The sequence below is a fragment of the Salmo trutta genome, chromosome 24 (genome assembly GCF_901001165.1).
Source record: "Salmo trutta chromosome 24, fSalTru1.1, whole genome shotgun sequence".
In the NCBI taxonomy this organism is placed as follows: domain Eukaryota; kingdom Metazoa; phylum Chordata; class Actinopteri; order Salmoniformes; family Salmonidae; genus Salmo; species Salmo trutta.
The window spans coordinates 19,226,743-19,247,537 of NC_042980.1; the positions used below are offsets into that span (position 1 = coordinate 19,226,743).

General features: G+C 42.4%; 1 protein-coding gene across 1 annotated transcript in view; it reads left to right on the forward strand.

The window, feature by feature from the left end:
• The window catches only part of LOC115160869 (transmembrane protein 163-like), a 92,863-nt gene that overhangs the window by 16,471 nt on the left and 55,597 nt on the right, over positions 1–20,795 (forward strand). Inside the window, exon 2 of the mRNA XM_029711354.1 lies at positions 10,162–10,281. Within this exon, the coding sequence (XP_029567214.1) occupies positions 10,162–10,281 (120 nt within the window). The remainder of the gene's footprint in view (positions 1–10,161; positions 10,282–20,795) is intronic.

The window sequence follows — 20,795 nt, forward strand, 5'->3', positions numbered from 1 at the left end:
CATAATGACCATCGTTATGTTTGGAGGAAAAAGGGTGAGGCTTGCAAGCCGAAGAACACCATCCCAACAGTGAAGCACGGGGGTGGCAGCATCATGTTGTGGGGGTGCTTTGCTGGAGGAGGAACTGGTGCACTTCACAAAATAGATGGCATCCTGAGGGAGGAAAATTATGTGGATATATTGAAGCAACATCTCAAGACATCAGTCAGGACGTTAAAGCTTGGTTGCAATTGGGTTTTCCAAATGGACAATGACCCCAAGCATACTTCCAAAGTTGTGGCAAAATGGCTTAAGGACATCAAAGTCTAGGTATTATAATGGCCATCACAATGCCCTGACCTCAATACCATAGAAAACTTATCGGCAGAACTGAAAAAGCATGTGCGAGCATGGAGGGCTACTAACCTTACTCAGTTACACCAGCTCATTTGGAGTAATGGGCCAAAATTCACCCAACTTATTGTGGGAAGCTTGTGGAAGGCTACCTGAAACATTTGACATAAGATAAACAATTTAAAGGCAATGCTACCAAATACTAATTTAGTGTATGTAAACTTCTGACCCACTGGGAATGTGATGAAAGAAATAAAAGCTGAAATAAATTATTCTCTCTACTATTATTCTGACATTTCACATTCTTAAAATAAAGTGGTGATCCTAACTGACCTAAGACAGGGAATTGTAACTTTGATTAAATGTCAGGAATTGTGAAAAACTGAGTTTAAATGCGTTTGGCTAAGGTGTATGTAAACTTCCGACTTCAACTGTATACCGAATGTCAAACCTAATTGACCATGGGCATTGAGTTCTCCAAATTGATGATTACTTGGGTGCTGCCAGCTGTGCGCATGTGGGGAGGATTAAAATAACTAATCTAGAGCTGTGGCGGTCATGAGATTTTGTCAGCTGGTGATTGTCAAGCAAATAACCGCCGGCCTCACTGTAATTGACCATGAATTAACATTAACACATTTAGCATTACCTGGCTTCCACGCATTGCCTACAACCACTGATGCAGACCTTTGGAACATCTACATTTTATAAAGTCTAATAAATCAATTTAATATCGCCCACAATATCACAGTAAATCCATGATTTATTTTAGACAGGTCTAAAGAAGCATGATATGAAGAAAATGTAGTCTATTTCAGAAGAACAGAATAGCATACTCTGATTTGTCCTTATGTTAGGCCCTGATCTGGCTATGCCATTATGGCTGTGGGCTTCACTAGCAGACAAGATTTGCTTAGAATTCCTTTATTTTATAGATTGAAGAATGCAATTGAACATAGCTGAATTAAATAGAAAGGATATTTTCTCCAAACGATTTGAGGGAGTGCGCACATGCGGCTATTCTGTGTTGAGCGGTTAACAAAGAAACAGTTCCTCCTATATACTTCATTTAGAGTTATTTATGCAACTTTAGTTGTGATACAAACACTAGGCTATATGTTTTGAGTTTTAATACATTCTAAGGCTGCATGATGCGACTATTGATGATTTTAAAAAAGACGCATAAAAGGCATGAGCTCTGCTTTGTTTCTTGTGCAGGCTGCAAAAACTTTTTGCAGCCTGCAGGCTGCAGACACATCAGTCTCTCATTCCCAATTTGACAAGCACTTGATAATATACTCACCAGGCCTCAAATTTCCCGGCAGCATCCCCCTTGTGGGGCTGTAATGCCCCCTAAAAAAATCCATGCCTTTTGCAGCCAAAGTGGCTGTTGTGCCCCTGGGCTGAATATAATTATTATTATTCCCTTCTCCCGGCTGCCAATTGCAATGCGCCGAAGCACCTCTCACTCACATGGCTGTCTCAGATATGTCAATTCTTATTAGCCAATGCCCATGATCTCGACCTTCTCACAGGCATCTCAGCTCTGAAGTAAGCTACAAGTGAAGACAGACACATCAGGGACACATCTGCACGTGTTCCTCTTATCGAATTCCGAGGTGCATATTGAAGATGTTAGAAGAACTGCCCCATTTACTTTTCATCAAGCAACAAGATGAGTAGGCCTAACGAACAGCGAAAGCACTAGACTATGTCAATCAAATCAAATGTTATTTGTCACATGCGCCGAATACAACAGGTGTAGACCTTACAGTGAAATGCTTACTTACAAGCCCTTAACCAACAATGCAGTTTTAAGAAAATACCCCCCAAAAAGTAAGAGAAAAGAATAACAAATAATTAAAGAGCAGCAGTAAATAACAATAGCGCGGCTATATACAGGGGGTACCTGTACCAAGTCAATGTGCAGGAGCACCGGTGTCAAGGTAATTGAGGTAATATGTACATGTAGGTAATATGAACATTATTAAAGTGATAATAACAGAATGTAGCAGCAGCATAGGGGGGCGGGGGGGGCAATGCAAATAGTCTGGGTAGCCATTTGATTAGATGTTCAGGAGTCTTATGACTTGGGGGTAGAAGCTGTTTAGACGCCTCTTGGACCTAGACTTGGCGGTCCGGTACTGCTTGCCGTGCGGTAGCAGATGGAACAGTCTAGGACTAGGGTGGCTGGAGTCTTTGACAATTTCTGGGCCTTCCTCTGATACTGCCTGGTATAGAGGTCCTGGATGGCAGGAAGCTTGGCCCCGGTGATGTACTGGGTCGTACGCACTACCCTCTGTAGTGCCTTGCAGTTGCCATACCAGGCAGTGATGAAACATGTTGGTATTACAGACTCAGATAGGGAGAGGTTGAAAATGTCAATGAAGACACTTGCCAGTTGGTCAGCGCATGCTCGGAGTACACGTCCTGGTAATCCGTCTGGCCCTGCGGCTTTGTGAATGTTGACCTGTTTAAAGGTCTTACACACATCGGCTGCTTAAAGCATGATCACACAGTCGTCTGGAACAGCTGATGCTCTCATGCATTTTTCAGTGTTACTTGCCTCGAAGCGAGCATAGAAGTTATTCAACTTGTCTGGTAGGCTCGTGTCACTGGGCAGCTCTCGTCTGTGCTTCCCTTTGTAGTCTGTAATGGTTTGCAAGCCCTGCCACATCCGACGAGCGTCGGAGCCGGTGTAGTACGATACGATCTTAGTCCTGTATTGACGCTTTGCCTGTTTGATGGTTCGTCGTAGGTCATTGCGGGATTTCTTATAAGCTTCCGGGTTAGAGTCCTGCTCCTTGAAAGTGGCAGTGCGAATGTTTCCTGTAATCCATGGCTTCTGGTTGGGGTATGTACGTACAGTCACTGTGGGGACGAGGTCCTCAATGCACTTATTGATAAAGCAAGTGACTGATGTGGTGTACTCTTCAATGCCATCGGAGGCATCCCGGAACATATTCCAGCCTGTATTCCAATCTACTATCCCCCAAAGTTGATGTATTCTATTGGTGAACTTGTCCTTCTGTGAAATAAATATATATTTCAAACTCTGCGATAGATCCCAAATGAATACAACCACTCGCATTGTTTTTTTACCCCCTTTTTCGATCTTGTCTCGTCGCTGCAACTCCCCAACCGTCTTGGGAGGCAAAGGTCGAGTCATGCGTTCTCTGAAACATGTCCCGCCGTACCACGCTTCTTAACACCCGCCCGCTTAACCTGGAAGTCAGCCGAACCAATGTGTCGGAGGAAACACCGTTCACCTGACAACTGGGGTCAGCTCTACACCGGTTGTAAAGAAGATTAACGTGCTTAATTATAAGAAGTTATTTGGCAAATTCAGTTGTGATACAAACCTTATCAAAACATATAGGCCTATGGTCTAGGCTACATGAGTTGTGCGACTGAGATTTGAAAAAGCCACAAAGAAAAGTAATGCTCTGTTTCTTGCCGTACTGCACACGCTGGGCATCATTCACAAGTGATAGGCTAATATTGTCATCCATCAGACTATTCTTAATTTAATCTTGTCTTTACATACACTAAATAGCAATTGCACTTAAATAGCGAATAGAGGACGCTTTTACCGTTGTTCAATTTCATGCCAGCCAAGTAGGCTATACTCCTGTTGTAAAGCGAAGCAATGTCCTTAATATTGTGCAACATTTTGATACTAGATGAATGTTTTTGGCTCATATCGATGCCGCGTAGACCATTTTCAAAATGAGAAGTTGCTTTTTAGGGGCAGTCACTCTTTAAGGAAGTGAGACATATACCGCTCTACCTGTCTGTCTCCAACAGATGCTTTGATAGGTACTTCTAAGGGTAGGTGGTCCTTAGCGAACCCCATAGTGATAAATCGAAACCAATATTTGAAAAAGTCCTAAAGAGACTCCATGTAGACATAGAAGTACTGTCGGTGCTGAAGCTCTGGCTGGCCAGGGCTGGGTTTCCCAAAAGCATTGTAGCTCTAAAATGTATCTTAATTCCATTTAAACTAAATGGATGAGATGATCTTAATGCTACAGTACAAGGCCAGTATCCCGGAGTGGCAAACAGCGCAAACTGGCTCTAACCAGAATAGAAAGAGGGGTGGGAGGCCCCGGTGCACAACTGAGCAAGAGGACAAGTCCTCAACTGGCAGCTTCATTAAATAGTACCCGCAAAACACCAGTCTCAACGTCAACAATGAAGAGGCGACTTCGGGATGCTGGCCTTCTAGGCAGAGTTGCAAAGAAAAAGCCATATCTCAGACTGTCCAATAAAAACAAAAGATTAAGATGGGCAAAAGAACAGACACTGGACAGAGGAACTCTGCCTACAAGGCCAGCATCCCGGAGTCGCCTCTTCACTGTTGACGTTGAGACTGGTGTTTTGCGGGTACTATTTAATGAAGCTGCCAGTTGAGAACTTGTCCTCTTGCTCAGTTGTCTGTTTCTGTTTCTCAAACTAGACACTGTAATGTACTTGTCCTCTTGCTCAGTTGTGCACCGGGGCCTCCCACTCTTTCAATTCTGGTTAGAGACAGTTTGCGCTGGTCTGTGAAGGGAGTAGTACACAGCGTTGCATGAGATCTTCAGTTTCTTGGCAATTTCTTGCATGGAATAGCCTTCATTTCTCAGAATAAGAATAGACTGACTGACGAGTTTCAGAAGAATAGGTCTTTGTTTTTGGCCATTTTGAGCCTGTAATCGAACCCACAAATGTTGATGCTCCAGATACTCAACTAGTCTAAAGTAGGCCAGTTTTATTGCTTCTTTAATCAGTACAACAGTTTTCAGCTGTGCTAACATAATTGCAAAAGGGTTTTCTAAAGATCAGTTAGCCTTTTAAAATTATTAACTTGGATTAGCTAACACAACATGCCATTGGAACAAAGGAGTGATGGTTGCTGATAATGGGCCTCTGTACGCCTATGTAGATATTCCATAAACAATCTGCTGTTTCCAGCTACAATAGTCATTTACAACATTAACATTGTCTACACTGTATTTCTGATCAATTTCATGTTATTTTAATGCACAAAAAATGTGCTTTTCTTTCAAAAACATAGACATTTCTAAGTGACCCCAAACGTTTGAATGGTAGTGTATATGTTAGATGTAACATATCTGTGTCTATGTGTCTACAACGGTGCCTTTCTGCTCCTCATAGATTTAAGCTGAGGTTTCAGAGTCTTCAGACCCCCATCATGTGTTACTTGGAATCACCCCAACCAATCACTTCAGTGCGTTGAATCATTTATGGGTGTTTTTAATTTACAGCTGGCAATATGGGAGACTGTGGGGAGGAGGGGAATGTCAGAGTGAATTGACATTCTGTTGGATCTACCTTTTGAAAGGGAGGGTTCCATGGGTTTTATTCATATAATTTATGAACATTCTATGAGAGATTATAATCATAGCCTAGAATGTCATGGGAATATAATGACCTATTCATTAGAGGGAGAAAATTTGAATTACTGCCAATATGAGTATGTTGAACATTCTGAATCTATTTAATCCACAAAGCCAACATGGATGGAAAATCTATGTATTTCTCTGGGATAAATAAACACTAGCCACTACGTATACAGTGATCTTTACCCTCCATAGTTCTGGGAAAGGGAAAGTGTGAATCATCCAATGTATGCTGTTTGTCATCATGATGGCAAATGTAGTGTGTGTGTGTGTGTGTGTGTGTGTGTGTGTATGTGTGTGTGTGTGTGTGTGTGTGTGTGTTCGTGCGTGCATGTGTCTACAGAGGGGTTTGTTGGGCACATGCTTCCACTGCTGATCCTAGATGTGGATCATGTGAGTTGAACGAGGCTGCATCCTTCCCTGCTGCTCTCTCACTCACTAAACACACACACACACACACACAGCTGATTGCAGGTCAGTGCTCAACAAGTGATAAGATCTGTTGGGTCCTGATGACATTCAAATCAAATCAAGTCAAATTGTATTTGTCACATGCGCCGAATACAACAGGTGTAGACCTTACAGTGAAATGCTTACTTACAAGCCCTTAACTAACAATGCAGTTTGAAGAAAAATAAGTGTTAACTAAAAAATAGATACAAATTCAATAAATAAAATTGACAAATAATTAAAGAGTAGCAGTAAAATAACAATAGCGAGGCTATATACAAGGGGTACTGGTACAGGCTCAAGGTGCAGAGGAAATGTGTTAGTCGAGGTAATTGAGGTAATATGTACAGGTAGGTAGAGTTAAGGTGACTATGCATAGATAATAAACAGAGAGTAGCAGCAGCGTAAAAGAGGGGGGGGCAATGCAAATAGTCTGGATAGCCATTTGATTAGCTGTTCAGGAGTCTTATGGCTTGAGGATAGAAGCTGTTAAGAAGCCTTTTGGACCTAGACTTGACGCTCCAGTACCGCTTGCCATGCGGTAGCAGCGAGAACAGTCTATGACTAGGGTGGCTGGAGTCTTTGACAATTTTTAGGGCCTTTCTCTGACACCGCCTGGTATAGAGGTCCTGGATGGCAGGAAGCTTGGCCCCAGTGATGTACTGGGCCGTACGCACTAGTCAGGATGCTCTTGATGGTGCAGCTGTAGAACTTTTTGAGGATCTGAGGACCCATGCCAAATCTTTTCAGTCTCCTGAGGGGGAATAGGCTTTGTTGTTCCCTCTTCACAACTGTCTTGGTGTGTTTGGACCATGATAGTTTAGACACCAAGGAACTTGAAGCACTCAACCTGCTCCACTACAGCACTGTCGATGAGAATGGGGGTGTGCTCGGTCCTCCTTTTCCTATAGTTCACAATCATCTCCTTTGTCTTGATCACATTGAGGGAGAGGTTGTTGTCCTGGCACCACACTGCCAGGTCTCTGACCTCTTCCATATAGGCTGTCTCATCGTTGTCAAGGATCAGGCCTACCACTGTTGTGTCATCGGCAAACTTAATGATGGCGTTGGGAGTCGTGACTGGCCATGTAGTCATGAGTGAACATGGAGTACAGGAGGGGACTGATCACGCACCCATGAGGGGCCCCCGTGTTGAGGATCAGTATGGTGGATGGGTTGTTACCTACCCTTACCACCTGGGGGCAGTCGTCAGGAAGTCCAGGATCCAGTTGCAGAGGGAGGTGTTTAGTCCGAGGGTCCTTAGCTTAGTGATGAGCTTTGAGGGCATTGTGGTGTTGAGCTGTAGTCAATGAATAGCGTTCTCACATAGGTGTTCCTTTTGTTCAGGTGGAAAAAGGCAGTGTGGAGTGCAATAGAGATTGCATCATCTGTGGATCTGTTGGGGCGGTATGCAAATTGGAGTGGGACTAGGGTTTCTGGGATAATAGTGTTGCTGTGATGCATGACCAGCCTTTTAAAGCACTTCATGGCTACAGACGTGAGTGCTACGGGTCGTTAGTCATTTAGGCAGGTTACCTTAGTGTTCTTGGGCACAAGGACTATGGTGGTCTGCTTGAAACATGTTGGTATTACAGACTCGGTCAGGGACAGGTTGAAAATGTCAGTGAAGACACTTCCCAGTTGGTCAGCGCAAGTACGTCCTGGTAATCTGGCCTTGTGAATGTTGACCTGTTTAAAGGTCTTACTCACATCGGCTGCGAAGAGCGTGATCACACAGTCGTCTGGAACAGCTGAGGCTCTCATGTATGTTTCAGTGTTACTTGACTCGAAGCGAGCATAGAAGTAATTTAGCTTGTCTGGTAGGCTCGTGTCACTGGGCAGCTCACGGCTGTGTTTACCTTTGTAGTCTGTAAAAGTGTGCAGGCCCTGCCACATCCGACAAGCGTCAGAGCCGGTGTAGTACGATTCAATATTAGTCCTGTATTGACGCTTTTCCTGTTTGATGGTTCGTTGGAGGGCATAGCGGGATTTCTTGTAAGCTTCCGGTTTAGAGTCCCGCTCCTTGAAAGTGTCAGCTTTACCCTTTAGCACAGTGCATGTGTTGCCTGTAATCCATGGCTTCTGGTTGGGGTATGTACGTGCAGTCACTGTGGGGACGACGTCATTGATGTACTTATTGAAAAAGCCAGTGACTGATGTGGTGTACTCCTCAATGCCATCGGAAGAATCCTGGAACTTATTCCAGGCTGTGCTAGAAAAATAGTCCTATAGCTTAGCATCTGACCACTTTTTTATTGACCGAGTCACTGGTGCTTCCTGTTTTTGTTTTTGCTTGTAAGCAGGAATCAGGAGGATAGAATTATGGTCAGATTTGCCAAATGGAGGGCGAGGGAGAGCTTTGTACGCGTCTCTGTGTGTGGAGTAAAGGTGGTCTTGAGTTTTTCTTCCATTTAACATGCCGGTAGAAATGAGGTAGAACTGATTTAAGTTTCCCTGCATTAATGTCCCTGGCCACTAGGAGTGCCACCTCTTGATGAGCTTCCTGTTTTCTTATGGCAGAATATAGCTCATTTAGTGTGGTCCTAGTGCCAGCATCAATTTGTGGTGGTAAATAGACAGCTAGGAAGAATATAGATTGGTAAATAATGTGGTCTACAGCTTATCATGAGATACTCTACCTCAGGCGAGCAAAACCTTGAGACTCCCTTAGATTTCGTGCACCAGCTGTTGTTTACAAATATATACAGACCGCCACCCCTTGTCTTACCCCCTTGTCTTACCAGAGGCAGCTGTTCTATCCTGCCGAAAAAGCGTAAAACTCACCAGCTGTATGTTATTCATGTCGTCGTTCAGCCATGACTCGGTGAAACATAAGATATTACAGTTTTTAAATAAGATATAGGATATCCGTTGGTAGGATATACGTGCTCGTAGTTCATCTGTTTTATTATCCAATCATTGTACGTTGGCTATTAGAACCGATGGTAAAGGCAGATTACCCACTCGCCGTCGGATCCTTACAAGGCACCCAGACCTACGTCCCAGATATCTCCGTCTCTTTCTCCTGCGAATGACGGGGATGAGGGCCAAGTCGGGTGTCTGAAGTAAATCCTTTACGTCCAACTCGTTAAAGAAAAAAAATCTTATTCCAGAACGGGGTGAGTAATTGCTGTCCTGATATCTAGAAGCGCTTTTCGGTCATAAGAGACGGTGGCAGAAACATTATGTACAAAATAAGTTACAAATAACGCGAAAAAACAATACATCCGTAAAACGGCAGCCATCTCCTCCGGCGCCATTATTCCTGCCTCCCACTGAATACAAATGAATGAATGAAGGGACTGGGAGAAGAGCTGTGAATATTCTGTGAATATTCTATCACTATAGTCCTCCCAGGCAATTTCTCAGAGAGAGTGCCCTTGTCCTTTAGCATGGGACTGTGAGGATCAGAATAAAATGAGAGGAGGGGTTCCCATGTTGTTTTCCACCCTTATGATGTCACTACAGTCAGTGTGTATAAAATGTTAAGTCTTAGTGCTCATGCACACGAAGCCACATGACAATGGAGAAGGAAGCCATGCCAGATTCACAATCCCAATATCTAGTAATTCTCTCTCTCTGTGCCTTTTCTTCTCAGGAGTCTGTCTTCATGGGTCCATGATCACACCGCCACTTGTCAGCACACTGTATTTAACTTCGCAACACCGAACTTAATTCATCCTTTATCAAAAAGAGCAACAAATTAGTGAGCCCTGCCATGTCCTGAGAAACGATTTAGTCAAGCTAATTAAATGTAGCTGTGTTGTACCTTGCTCTCAGTGAGTCGTGCACCCTTTACATATTCACTGACCCAGTGCTTTCTTTGCTAGCTGGGAAAGGAGGAGAGGGAGAACTACTCCATTGTGGTTTGAAACAGTTTTAATTAGCTCTTGTTGTCGTGCATTCTTCTCCGGCCTTTGGTTTGACGTGCATGGGTGCTGCCATTAACCACCAGTTTCTCATCTCTCTACAGGCCTGCTGGAAAGCAGCATGCGACTAAAGCCCCACGAGGCTCAAAATTACAGAAAGAAGGCATTGTGGGTGTCTTGGATCTCCATCGTGGTGACACTCATCCTGGCAGTGGCAGCCTTCAGTGAGTACATACCATTCAATGGTGTCCTTCAATGGTGCTGTATTGTTTAGTGTATCCTGGTGTCCTTCAACTGTTTTATATTGTTAAGTGAATGTCCCTGAGTGACTGTGATTCCAGATGTTTCTTGATGAGCATTGCTATTAGGTTTTTAACTTGGTGCTCATGTAGAAGTGTGAGAGAATATTTTTCTTGCAAAAAAGGCTATACTGTAATATTTTGGTGTCGGTATGTTTGTTACACTCAATTATAACTCAGTCCAACAATATAAAGATCAGAAGAAAGAATGAGAGGGGAAAAAACATGGATAGTCTTTTGAAGCATTTCTAAGCAAAACCAACCTGCCACTAAATCTCTGTCCCATTGGCACTACTGTACAAAACAACAGAAAGATAACTTTGCAATCAGACAGAACAGAAGACCAAGTCTAACTCTTGTTCATAAATATTGTAGAACATAATTATTTTGAAGCCTTCACAATGCACTGTGAAAAAAGAAAGCAGGCCTATGAACTACAATTCGGGAAAATACTCTTGCATTGCTGCCATGCTAGTCGCGTCATGTCAAAAAGTTCACTTCATGATGACTCATTCCGTTTGGTGTATTTTGGTGTTTAGATTCAAGACATAAAGAAGAGAGAGATTGTCTCTTCAGGTTCAAAGCACACTAGGGCATTCCATTCCAACTTCCTGTTACAAGTCACTCTAGGGCCCTTGAACTTTCCTGTGACCTTCGACACCATGAAAAGGGGCCAGGGTTGTCTTTATGGTGTGGTGCATTCACTTGGCAGGTTTGACTTTTAAATGTCTCTGTGAAGGCAGCGGTGTCATCATGTAACCTTTTCAAGCTTCATCCCAGGAGGATGTCTTTTGTCCTCTTTCAGGTGTAACTGTCTCTCACCTCAGTGTTTTATATTACAGTTGTAGTGCCTTAAACGGCCTTGCGTGACTCAAAGTACAGCTTATTGTTGCTAGCTGCAAACAGCTGTGGCTCAGAATCAACATTTTGTTTCCTTTCATAAACAAGTAGTTGCACAAAGTGGAGCGTCTTTAAACTGTCTCAGTCATAAGTGTCTGCAAACTCAACAGAAAATAGAATATAAAGCGTTGGAGGTTTGGAGTAGTCACATACACATATTTAGCAGATGTTGCGGGTGTTGCGAAATGCTTGTGTTCCTAGCTCCAACAGTGCAGTAGTATCTAAAAATTCCCAACAATACACACAAATCTAAAAGTAAAAGATTGGTATTAAGTAATATATAAATATTAGGACGATCAATGTTGGAGTGGCATGGACTAAAATACTTCAGAATAGAATACAGTATATACATATGAAATGAGTAAAGCAGTATGTAAACGTTATTAAAGTGACTAGTGTGCAATTATTAAAGTGACCAGGGATTCCATGTCTATGTATATAGGGCAGCAGCCTCTAAGGTGCAGGGTTGAGTAACCGGGTGGTAGACGATTAGTGATGGCTATTTAACAGTCTGATGGCCTTGAAATAGAAGCTGTTTTTCTGTCTCTCTGTGGATCTATTGGGGCGGTAAGCAAACTGAAGTGGGTCTAGGATGTCAGGTAAGGTAGAGGTGATAGGATCCTTAACTAGCCTCTCAAAGCACTTAATGATGACAGAAGTGAGTGCTACGATAGTCATTTAGTTCAGTTACCTTTGCTTTCTTATGTACAGGAACAATGGTGGACGTCTTGAAGTAAGTGGGGACAGCAGACGGCCCTTGAGCAAGGCCCTTCAGATCAATCCAAGTAATGAGTATCTACAGTGGCATAAACTTAATGTATATTCTAATGTTGCACCTTCCAGAATAGTGGCGTTTGTTTTGTTTTTAATTTTATTTAACCAGGTAGGCCAGTTGAGAAAAAGTTCTCATTTACAACTGTGACCTGGCCAAGATAAAGCAAAGCAGTGCGACAAAAACAACAACACAGAGTTACACATGGGATAAACAAACGTACAGTCAATAACACAATAGAAAAATCTGTATACAGTGTGTGCAAATTAAGTAAGGAGGTAAGGCAATAAATAGGTCATAGTGGCGAAGTAATTACAATTTAGCAATTAACACTGGAGTGATAGATGTGCAGATGAGGTAGGTAGTTGGTTGGGCTATTTACAGATGAGCTGTGTACAGCTGCAGCGATCGGTAAACTGCTCTGACAGCTGATGCCTAAAGTTAGTGAGGGAGATATAAGTCTCCAACTTCAGTGATTTTTGCAATTCGTTCCAGTCATTGGCAGCAGAGAACTGGAAGGAAAGGCGGCCAAAGGAGGCGTTGGCTTTGGGGATGACCAGTGAAATATACCTGCTGGAGTGCGTGCTACATGTGGGTGTTGCTATGGTGACCAGTGAGCTGAGATAAGGCGGAGCTTTACCTAGCAAAGACTTATAGATGACCTGGAGCCAGTGGGTTTGGCGACGAATATGCAGCGAGGACCAGCCAACGTGAGCATACAGGTCGCAGTGGTGGGTAGTATATTGGGCTTTGGTGACAAAACGGATGGCATTGTGATAGACTGCATCCAATTTGCTGAGTAGAGTGTTGGAGGCTATTTTGTAAATGACATCGCCGAAGTCTAGGATCGGTAGGATAGTCAGTTTTACGAGGGTATGTTTGGCAACATGAGTGAAGGAGGCTTTGTTGCGAAATAGGAAGACGATTCTAGATTTGATTTTGGATTGGAGATGCTTAATATGAGTCTGGAAGGAGAGTTTACAGTCTACCCAGACACCTAGGTATTTATAGTTGTCCACATATTCTAAGTCAGAACCGTCCAGAGTAGTGATGCTAGTCGGGCGGTGCGGATGCGGGCAGTGAAGAGCATGCATTTAGTTTTACTAGCATTTAAGAGCAGCTGGAGGCCATGGAAGGAGTGTTGTATGGCATTGAAGCTCGTTTGGAGGTTTGTTAACACAGTGACACTTGACAATGACATGTAAATGAGGCAATGTCTCATCTGTTAGACAAACGGTAGGCAATTTGTGGTTGTTAGTAGTAGTGGTCCTCTGTAGCTCAGTTGGTAGAGCACTGCACAGTTTCAGGGACCACCTGTATATGAACTGTATGCACGCATGACTGTAAGTTGCTTTGGAAAAAAGAGTCTGCTAAATGGCATGTTTTATACTGAACAAAAATGTAAATGCAACAATTTCTAAGATTTTACTCTGTTACACTTCATATAAGGAAATCAGTAAATTGAAATCATTTTTTTAGGCCCTAATCTATGGATTTCACATGACTGGGAATACAGATATGCATCTGTTAGTCACAGATATCTTTTAAAAAAAAGGTAGGGGTGTGGATCACAAAACCAGTCAGTATCTGGTGTGACCATTTGCCTCATGCAGCACGACACATCTTCTTCACATAAAGATTATGGGAATGTTGTTCCACTCCTCTTCAATGGCTTTGCCAAGTTGTTGGATATTGGCAGGAACTGGAACACGCTGTCGTACACATCGATCCAGAGCATCCCAAACATGCTCAATGGCTAACATGTCTGCTGAGTATGAATGCCATGGAAGAACTGGGATATTTTCAGCTTCCAGGAATTGTATACAGATCCTTGTGACATGGGGCTGTGCATTATCATGCTGAAACATGAGGTGATGGCGGCGGATGAATGGCACGACAAAGGGCCTCAGGATCTCGTCACGGTATCTCTGTGCATTCAAATTGCCATTGAAAAAATGCAATTGTGTTCTTTGTCCGTAGCTTATTCCTGCCCATACCATAACCCCACCGCTACCATGGGGCACTCTGTTCACAACATTCACATCAGCAAACCGCTTTCCCAGAACAAGGTGCATCTGTTTAATGATCATGCTGTCTCATCATCTTCTTGATATGCCACACTTGTCAGGTGGATGGATTATCTTGGCAAAGGAGAAATGCTCACTAACTGGGATGTAAACAGATTTGTGCACAACAATTTGGAGAACTAAGGGATCTTTTATTTCAGCTCATGAAACATGGGACCAACACTTTACATGTTGCATTTATATTTTTGTCCAGTGTATATAATCATATCTCTGCGGGATTGTGTGATGCCTGATGATGATTGAATGTGTTTTAATTATTGTGCCTGCTCTATCTACAGTAGTCTATTCCTTCGAAGGTTAAATACGATGTATTACTGTTCTGCCTGCCTGCTGTATAATAGCAAAGCTGCTTCATATTCAAAAACGTGTTTCTTCACAACAAGCTGATTTAAGATAGCCTACAGCCCTGTTAGGGATTGTCTGAGGATTCTGGATGGTGACCAATGGTGTGCTGCTCGATTAATCTGTCCCTCTGTCCGGTTCCATTTGATGCTATGTGAGGAGGGAGGGAGAGAGAGAGAGAGAGGGGTAGGGGTAGAGGGAGAGAAGGAGAGAGAGATGGGAGAAGCACGAAGGTGTAGATGAGAAGGAGAGAGATTGGGATAGAGAGTGAGATAGAAAGAGGGATAGAGAGTGAGATATAGAGATGGCTAGAGAGGGAGAGACAGAGAGAGGGCGAGACAGAAAGAGAGAGAGAAAGCAGGAGAGATGGGGAGAGAGGGAGAGAGAGAGGAGGATGAATAAAGCACATCAGTGCAATCTCTGTTATGGGTGGTCCAAATTATTCCCATCTGAATGTGGAGAGAGCTAATTTGGCTGAGAAAACAGTCGCTCCCTCCTCTTAACCATCTCTCACAACATTAATTGGCTTGGTTTTAACCCAGTTATAGTCTGAACACAAGTTAAAAATAAACACTCAATGATTCTGGTTATTGAATCGGGCCAGCAGCATACCACCCTGCATCCCACTGCTGGCTTTCCTCTGAAGCTAAGCAAGGATGGTCATGGTCGGCCCCTGGATGGGATACCAGATGCTGCTGGAAGTGGTGTTGGAGAGCCAGTAGGAAGCACACTTTCCTCTGGTCTAAAAAAATATCTCAATGCCCCTGGGCAGTGATTGGGGACAGTGCCCTGTGTCGGGTGTCCCATCCTTCGGATTAAACGTTAGACGGTTGTCCTGACTCTCTGTGGTCACTAAAGATCCCATGACAATTGTCATAAGAATAGGGGTGTTAACTCCGGTGTCCTGGCTAAATTCCCAATCTGGCCCTCATATCATCATGGCCACCTAATCATCCCCAGCTTCCAATTGGCTCATTCATCCCCCCTCCTTTCCCCTGGAACTATTCCCCAGGTCGTTGCTGTAAATATTAATGTTTTCTCAGCCAACTTACCTGGTAAAATAAGGGTTAAATTAAATTGGCTATCCAGTTCACATTAAATGGATTCTCCGGTACTTTTGTATACTTTTTAGCCAGTAGTTCTGAAAGTAGCGCCCACAAGCCAAAAGTGGTCTCCTAAAATTGCATACTATATCACATATGTGCAGATAATGTGCACCAAGTCATTGCTCTCTCTCTCCCTCTGTCGTGTGTGATTCTTGGCTGGAACTTGAATTGCTAGGGGGCTGGCCCATGTAGGGGGAAATGAGGGGAAAATGGTGCAGCACCGCTTCCAGAAAACAGTTGCTTTCAAACTAGGGATGTCTTGGCTAATTGAGGTAAGACAGTAATTCTGCTCATAGATTATGCACTTATGAAGTACTCATTGACACATCCACCCCAAAGTGGTTTAAAAAAGACTTAGTAGTCCCCAAATACCGGAGCATGTCTTTAAGATAACTTTGTGCACATAAGGGACATTCACTTGCAGGTACTAAAACAGTTAAATGTGGTAGCTAGTGCAGGAAAATGTTCACAGGAATCTATATATTGTGTATTGGACATCAGATCTGAAGAATTAATTATCTTATTTGAGACCACTTTCATCGTAGAGGTACCCCTTTAACTAGAATCATTGGCCTTCAACTTGGTGCTGTGTTTCCTATGTTGCTCCTAGACCTCCAGCTATCCCCTTGGTTTTAAATAAAACATTAGCTGGCTTTCATAAACCGCCGTGCCGCCAGGCTTAGTGCACTTCGCCTCCTTCTCCGTTCCCTCTGTTTTCTAATCAACTTCAAATCTAATCACTTCAGCCAAAGTGCAGCGTCAAAATTGCTTTTAGGGCACAGGAGTATAAGGGAATGAATACCTTCACATCTTTAGAAGATACTGTTCATATTCCATTCGTATAAAATGTTATTGTCATATAATATTCTGTTCTTTGAAGGGGATGAAGCATACAGTGCCTTCAGAAAGTATTCACACCCCTTGAGTTTTTCCACATTTTGTTGTGTTACCAAGTGTTACCAAATCCATTAAAATGGATTTAATTGTCATGTTTTTGTGAACAATCTACACAAAATACTCTGTAATGTCAAAGTGGAAGAAAAAAATCTAACATTTTTATTTTAAAAATATAATGTAAAATTAAACAGTCATTTATCTTGATTAGATAAGTATTCAACCCCCTGAGTCAATAAATGTTTGAATCACTTTGAGTCTTTCTGGGTAAGTCTTTAAGAGCTTTCTGCACCTTGGTTGTTCAACATTTGCCCATTATTCTTTTCAAAATTCTTCAAGCTCTGTCAAATTGGTTGTTGATCATTGCGAGACAACCATTTTCAGGTCTTGCCAAGGATTTTCAAGCAGAAGTTTAAGTCAAAACTGTAACTCGGCCACTCAGGAACATTCAATGTCTTCTTGGTAAGCAACTCCAGTGTAGATTTGGCCTTGTGTTTTAGGTTATTGTCATGCGGAAAGGTGAATTCATCTCCCAGTGTCTGGTAGAAAGCAGACTGAACCAGGTTTTCCTCTAGGATTTTTGCATGTGCTTAGCTCCATTCCATTTCTTTTTTATCCTTGCTGATTACAATAACATGATGCAGCAACCACTATGCTTGAAAATATGGAGAGTGGTACTCAGTAATGTGTTGTATTGGTTTTGCCCCAAACATAACACTTTGTATTCAGGAGAAAAGGTTAATTGCTTTGCCATATTTTTTGCAGTATTACTTTAGTGCCTTGTTGCAAACAGGATACATGTTTTGGAATATTTTTATTCTGTACAGGCTTCCTTCTTTTCACTCTGTTATTTAGGTTAGTATTGTGGAGTAACTACAATGTTGTTGATCCATCATCAGGTTTCTCCTATCACAGCCATTAAACTCTAACTGTTTTAAGGTCACCATTGACCTCATGGTGAAATCCCTGAGTGGTGTCCTTCCTCTCCGGCAACTGAGTTAGGAAGGACGCCTGTATTTTTGTAGTGTCTGGGTGTATTGATACACCACCCAAAGTGTTATTAATAACTTTACCATGCTCAAAGGGATGTTTAATGTCTGCTTTAATTGTTTTACCCATCTACCAATAGGTTCCCTTCTTTGCGAGGCATTGGAAAACCTCCCTGGTCTTTGTGATTGAATCTGTGTTTGAAATTCACTGCTCGACTGAGGGACCTTACAGATAATTCTATGTGTGGCGTACAGAGATGAGGTAGTCATTCAAAAATCATGTTAAATTATTATTGCACACAGAGCGAGTCCATGCAACTTATTATGTGACTTGTTCTCAACATTTTTACTCCTGAACTTGTTTGCCATAACAAAGGGGTTGAATACTTATTGACTCAAGACACTTTTGGTTTTGTGAAAAAGTTAAACCTTGTTCGAACATAAATGTATCTGAGGTCATTACTCACACAGTATTCCGGGATTTGACTATGACTGGTCCCAGATTCCATGCCAAATACCATAGGAGTTGGTAAAACAGCACAAAGAGATCTGGGACCAGGCTTTGGAATGTGAGTGACACTTGGAAGGAAAGCTTCACTATAGTTGCTGGGCAGCTGAACATGACAGATGGGTGGAAAAGCCACATTACAACGGAGGGCAGTCCACCCCCATTCCGTCTGAAAGCTCTGCTAAACTGTTGGTGAATATCTGTGTCCTAAATGGTACCCTTTTCCTATATGGCTGTGGTCACAAATAGTGCACTATATACATGTAGGGAATAGGGTCTCTATTGGGACTCACTCAAAATATTTTTTTAGAGAGACAGACAGATGTACAGGAGTCTGGAGGGAATACAATAAATCATTTGTAGCTTTGAAAACACCCAGCAAAGGAAAACATTCTCACCCGCTCAGCCATTCATCTTGTCGCCTTTTGCTTGGTGGAAAACATGATTATTTATTCATTTGTTTTTCTTTCCTGTAACCTATTTGTGTTGGTAAATGTCAAAACAATAGGGAGAGATGGACAACAAGGCATGGTGAATAAAAATGGAATCCATTTGTGTCTATAATTAGAGGGGCCAATGTGTGACATCAGGGTTAAAATTTCAAAACGGTTTGATATACATTTAAATATGATTTTCTTGCAGCTTCACATGTGCAGTTACATGAATACAATTCTAGGTAGGCACAATGAGACCATAAATCCACCTAGCAACAACAAAACATCTACATGTCATTCAAAATGTCACAAGAAACATGTTTCTTTGTCATGCCTAGTTGCCAGGTCTTTTTGTGCTTTAGTAAACTTCTCTATATTTTATAGCCATGCTAAACATTCCTGAATAATGAAAAAGATAAATGACAGCATTTCTATATGTTTTAATAGTTGATATAATAATGGAATATAATAAAATTATATAATACAATGGGTTCTGTCAACAAAATCATTAACACTTATAACCAATAATGAAATCATTATAATAAGTTAACTCTTCAAGCATTGTGTGTGTGTGAGTCTGTCTGAAAACTAGCCATCAAATTCTTGCTTCCTCTGTCCTTCCTCCACTCCTTGCCTCTCCTTCAAAATGCATTGTAGCCTGAGGAGAAGGACCTTCACTCCTCACCCCCAAAGTGCTTTGAGAGGGATGAGAGGAATGGTGAAAAAAAGGGGAGAATGTCAATTGCATTTCCTTGTTGCCTCACATCCTCTCTACTCGCCTCCTCAAAATCCATTGGATAAGAAGGTGAGAGGAGGACCTCTGACATTCTCATCTAATCGGTTTTGAGAAGGAGATGAGGAGAGAGGATGTGATGAATCAGGGAAATACAATAAAAAAAAGCACAGAGGAAGTAAGTATTTGACAGCTATTAAAGCCCCCATGCAGTCTTTCTAATTGTATTTTTAAATCATCACTGTATGTCTAATAAATCCCTCCAAAATACTTGGCTCTTGAAATGCTCAGTCTGATCGTGTGGGTGTTATGAAACAAATTGAAGATATTTACATACACAGCCCTGATCTGCTGATAAGATTGTCTAGAGAGCCTACCCCCTTACCCAGATGAACAGTCATTGGTGTATTATAATCAGATCACATTGTGACGTCATGGCGTTCCAGAAGGACAACCATCTCTGCAGCACTCCACCAATCAGGCGTTTATGGTAGAGTGGCCAGGCGGAAGTATCTCCTCAGTAAAAGGCATATGACAGCCCGGTTGGAGTTTGCAAAAAGGCACTTAAAGGACTCTCAGACCATGAGAAACAACATTCTCTGGTCTGATGAAACCACGATTGATCTATTTGGCCTGAATGACAAGTGTCACGTCTGGAGGAAACCAGGCACCATCCCTACGGTGGAACATTGTGGTGGCAGCATCATGCTGTGGGGATGTTTTTCAGCGGCAGGGACTGGGAGACTAGTCAGGATTGAGGGAAAGATGAACAGGGAAAAGTACAGAGAGATCCTTGATGATAACCTGATCCAGAGCGATCAGGACCTCAGACTGGGGTGAAGATTCACCTTCCAACAGGACAACGACCCTACGCAGGAGTGGCTTCAGGACATGTCTCTGAATGTCCTTGAGTGGCCCAGCCAGAGCCCGGACTTGAACTCGATGGAACATCTCTGAAGAGACCTGAAAATGGCTGTGCCGTGACGCTCCCCTTCCAACCTGACAAAGCTTGAGAGGATATGTAGAGAAGAATGGGAGAAACTCCCCAAACGCAGGTGTTCCAAGCCTATAGCGTCATACCCAAGAAGACTCGAGGCTGTAATCGCTGCTAAAGGCGCTTCAACAAAGTACTGAGTAAAGAGTCTGAAAACGTATGTAAATGTGATATATCAGAAGTTTTTTTGATAAATTAGCAAAAAATTCTAGCAACCTGTTTTTGCTTTGTCATTATGGGGTATTGTATGTAGTGTAGATTGATGAGGGAAAAAACACTTTTTAATCCATTGTAGAATAAGGCTTTAAATGTTTTCTTTGGGGGAAAAGTCAAGGGGTCTGAATACTTTCCGAATGCACTGTATTTACAAAGGATCAAAACGTACACTGACCACAATCTTACCTCAGGAATCTTGACATAATGTTGTTCATGGCTAATTATCTTGATCACCATAACAACATAGACACAATTGTTCTGTCAATTCTCCAGATCAACGTTAATTCCTGCACTTTAGCTGTTGTTCAATCGCATGCAGTATTCCACCCACTCTTTATCACTTGACTGTCATTCAGAAAATCTTTTCCTGAATTAGCTGATGTTGCGCGATAATTTCCCCACGTAACTAAACAGCTAGACATCAAATGCGCATCAAACAACTATTACGCATAATTATTGAAGAA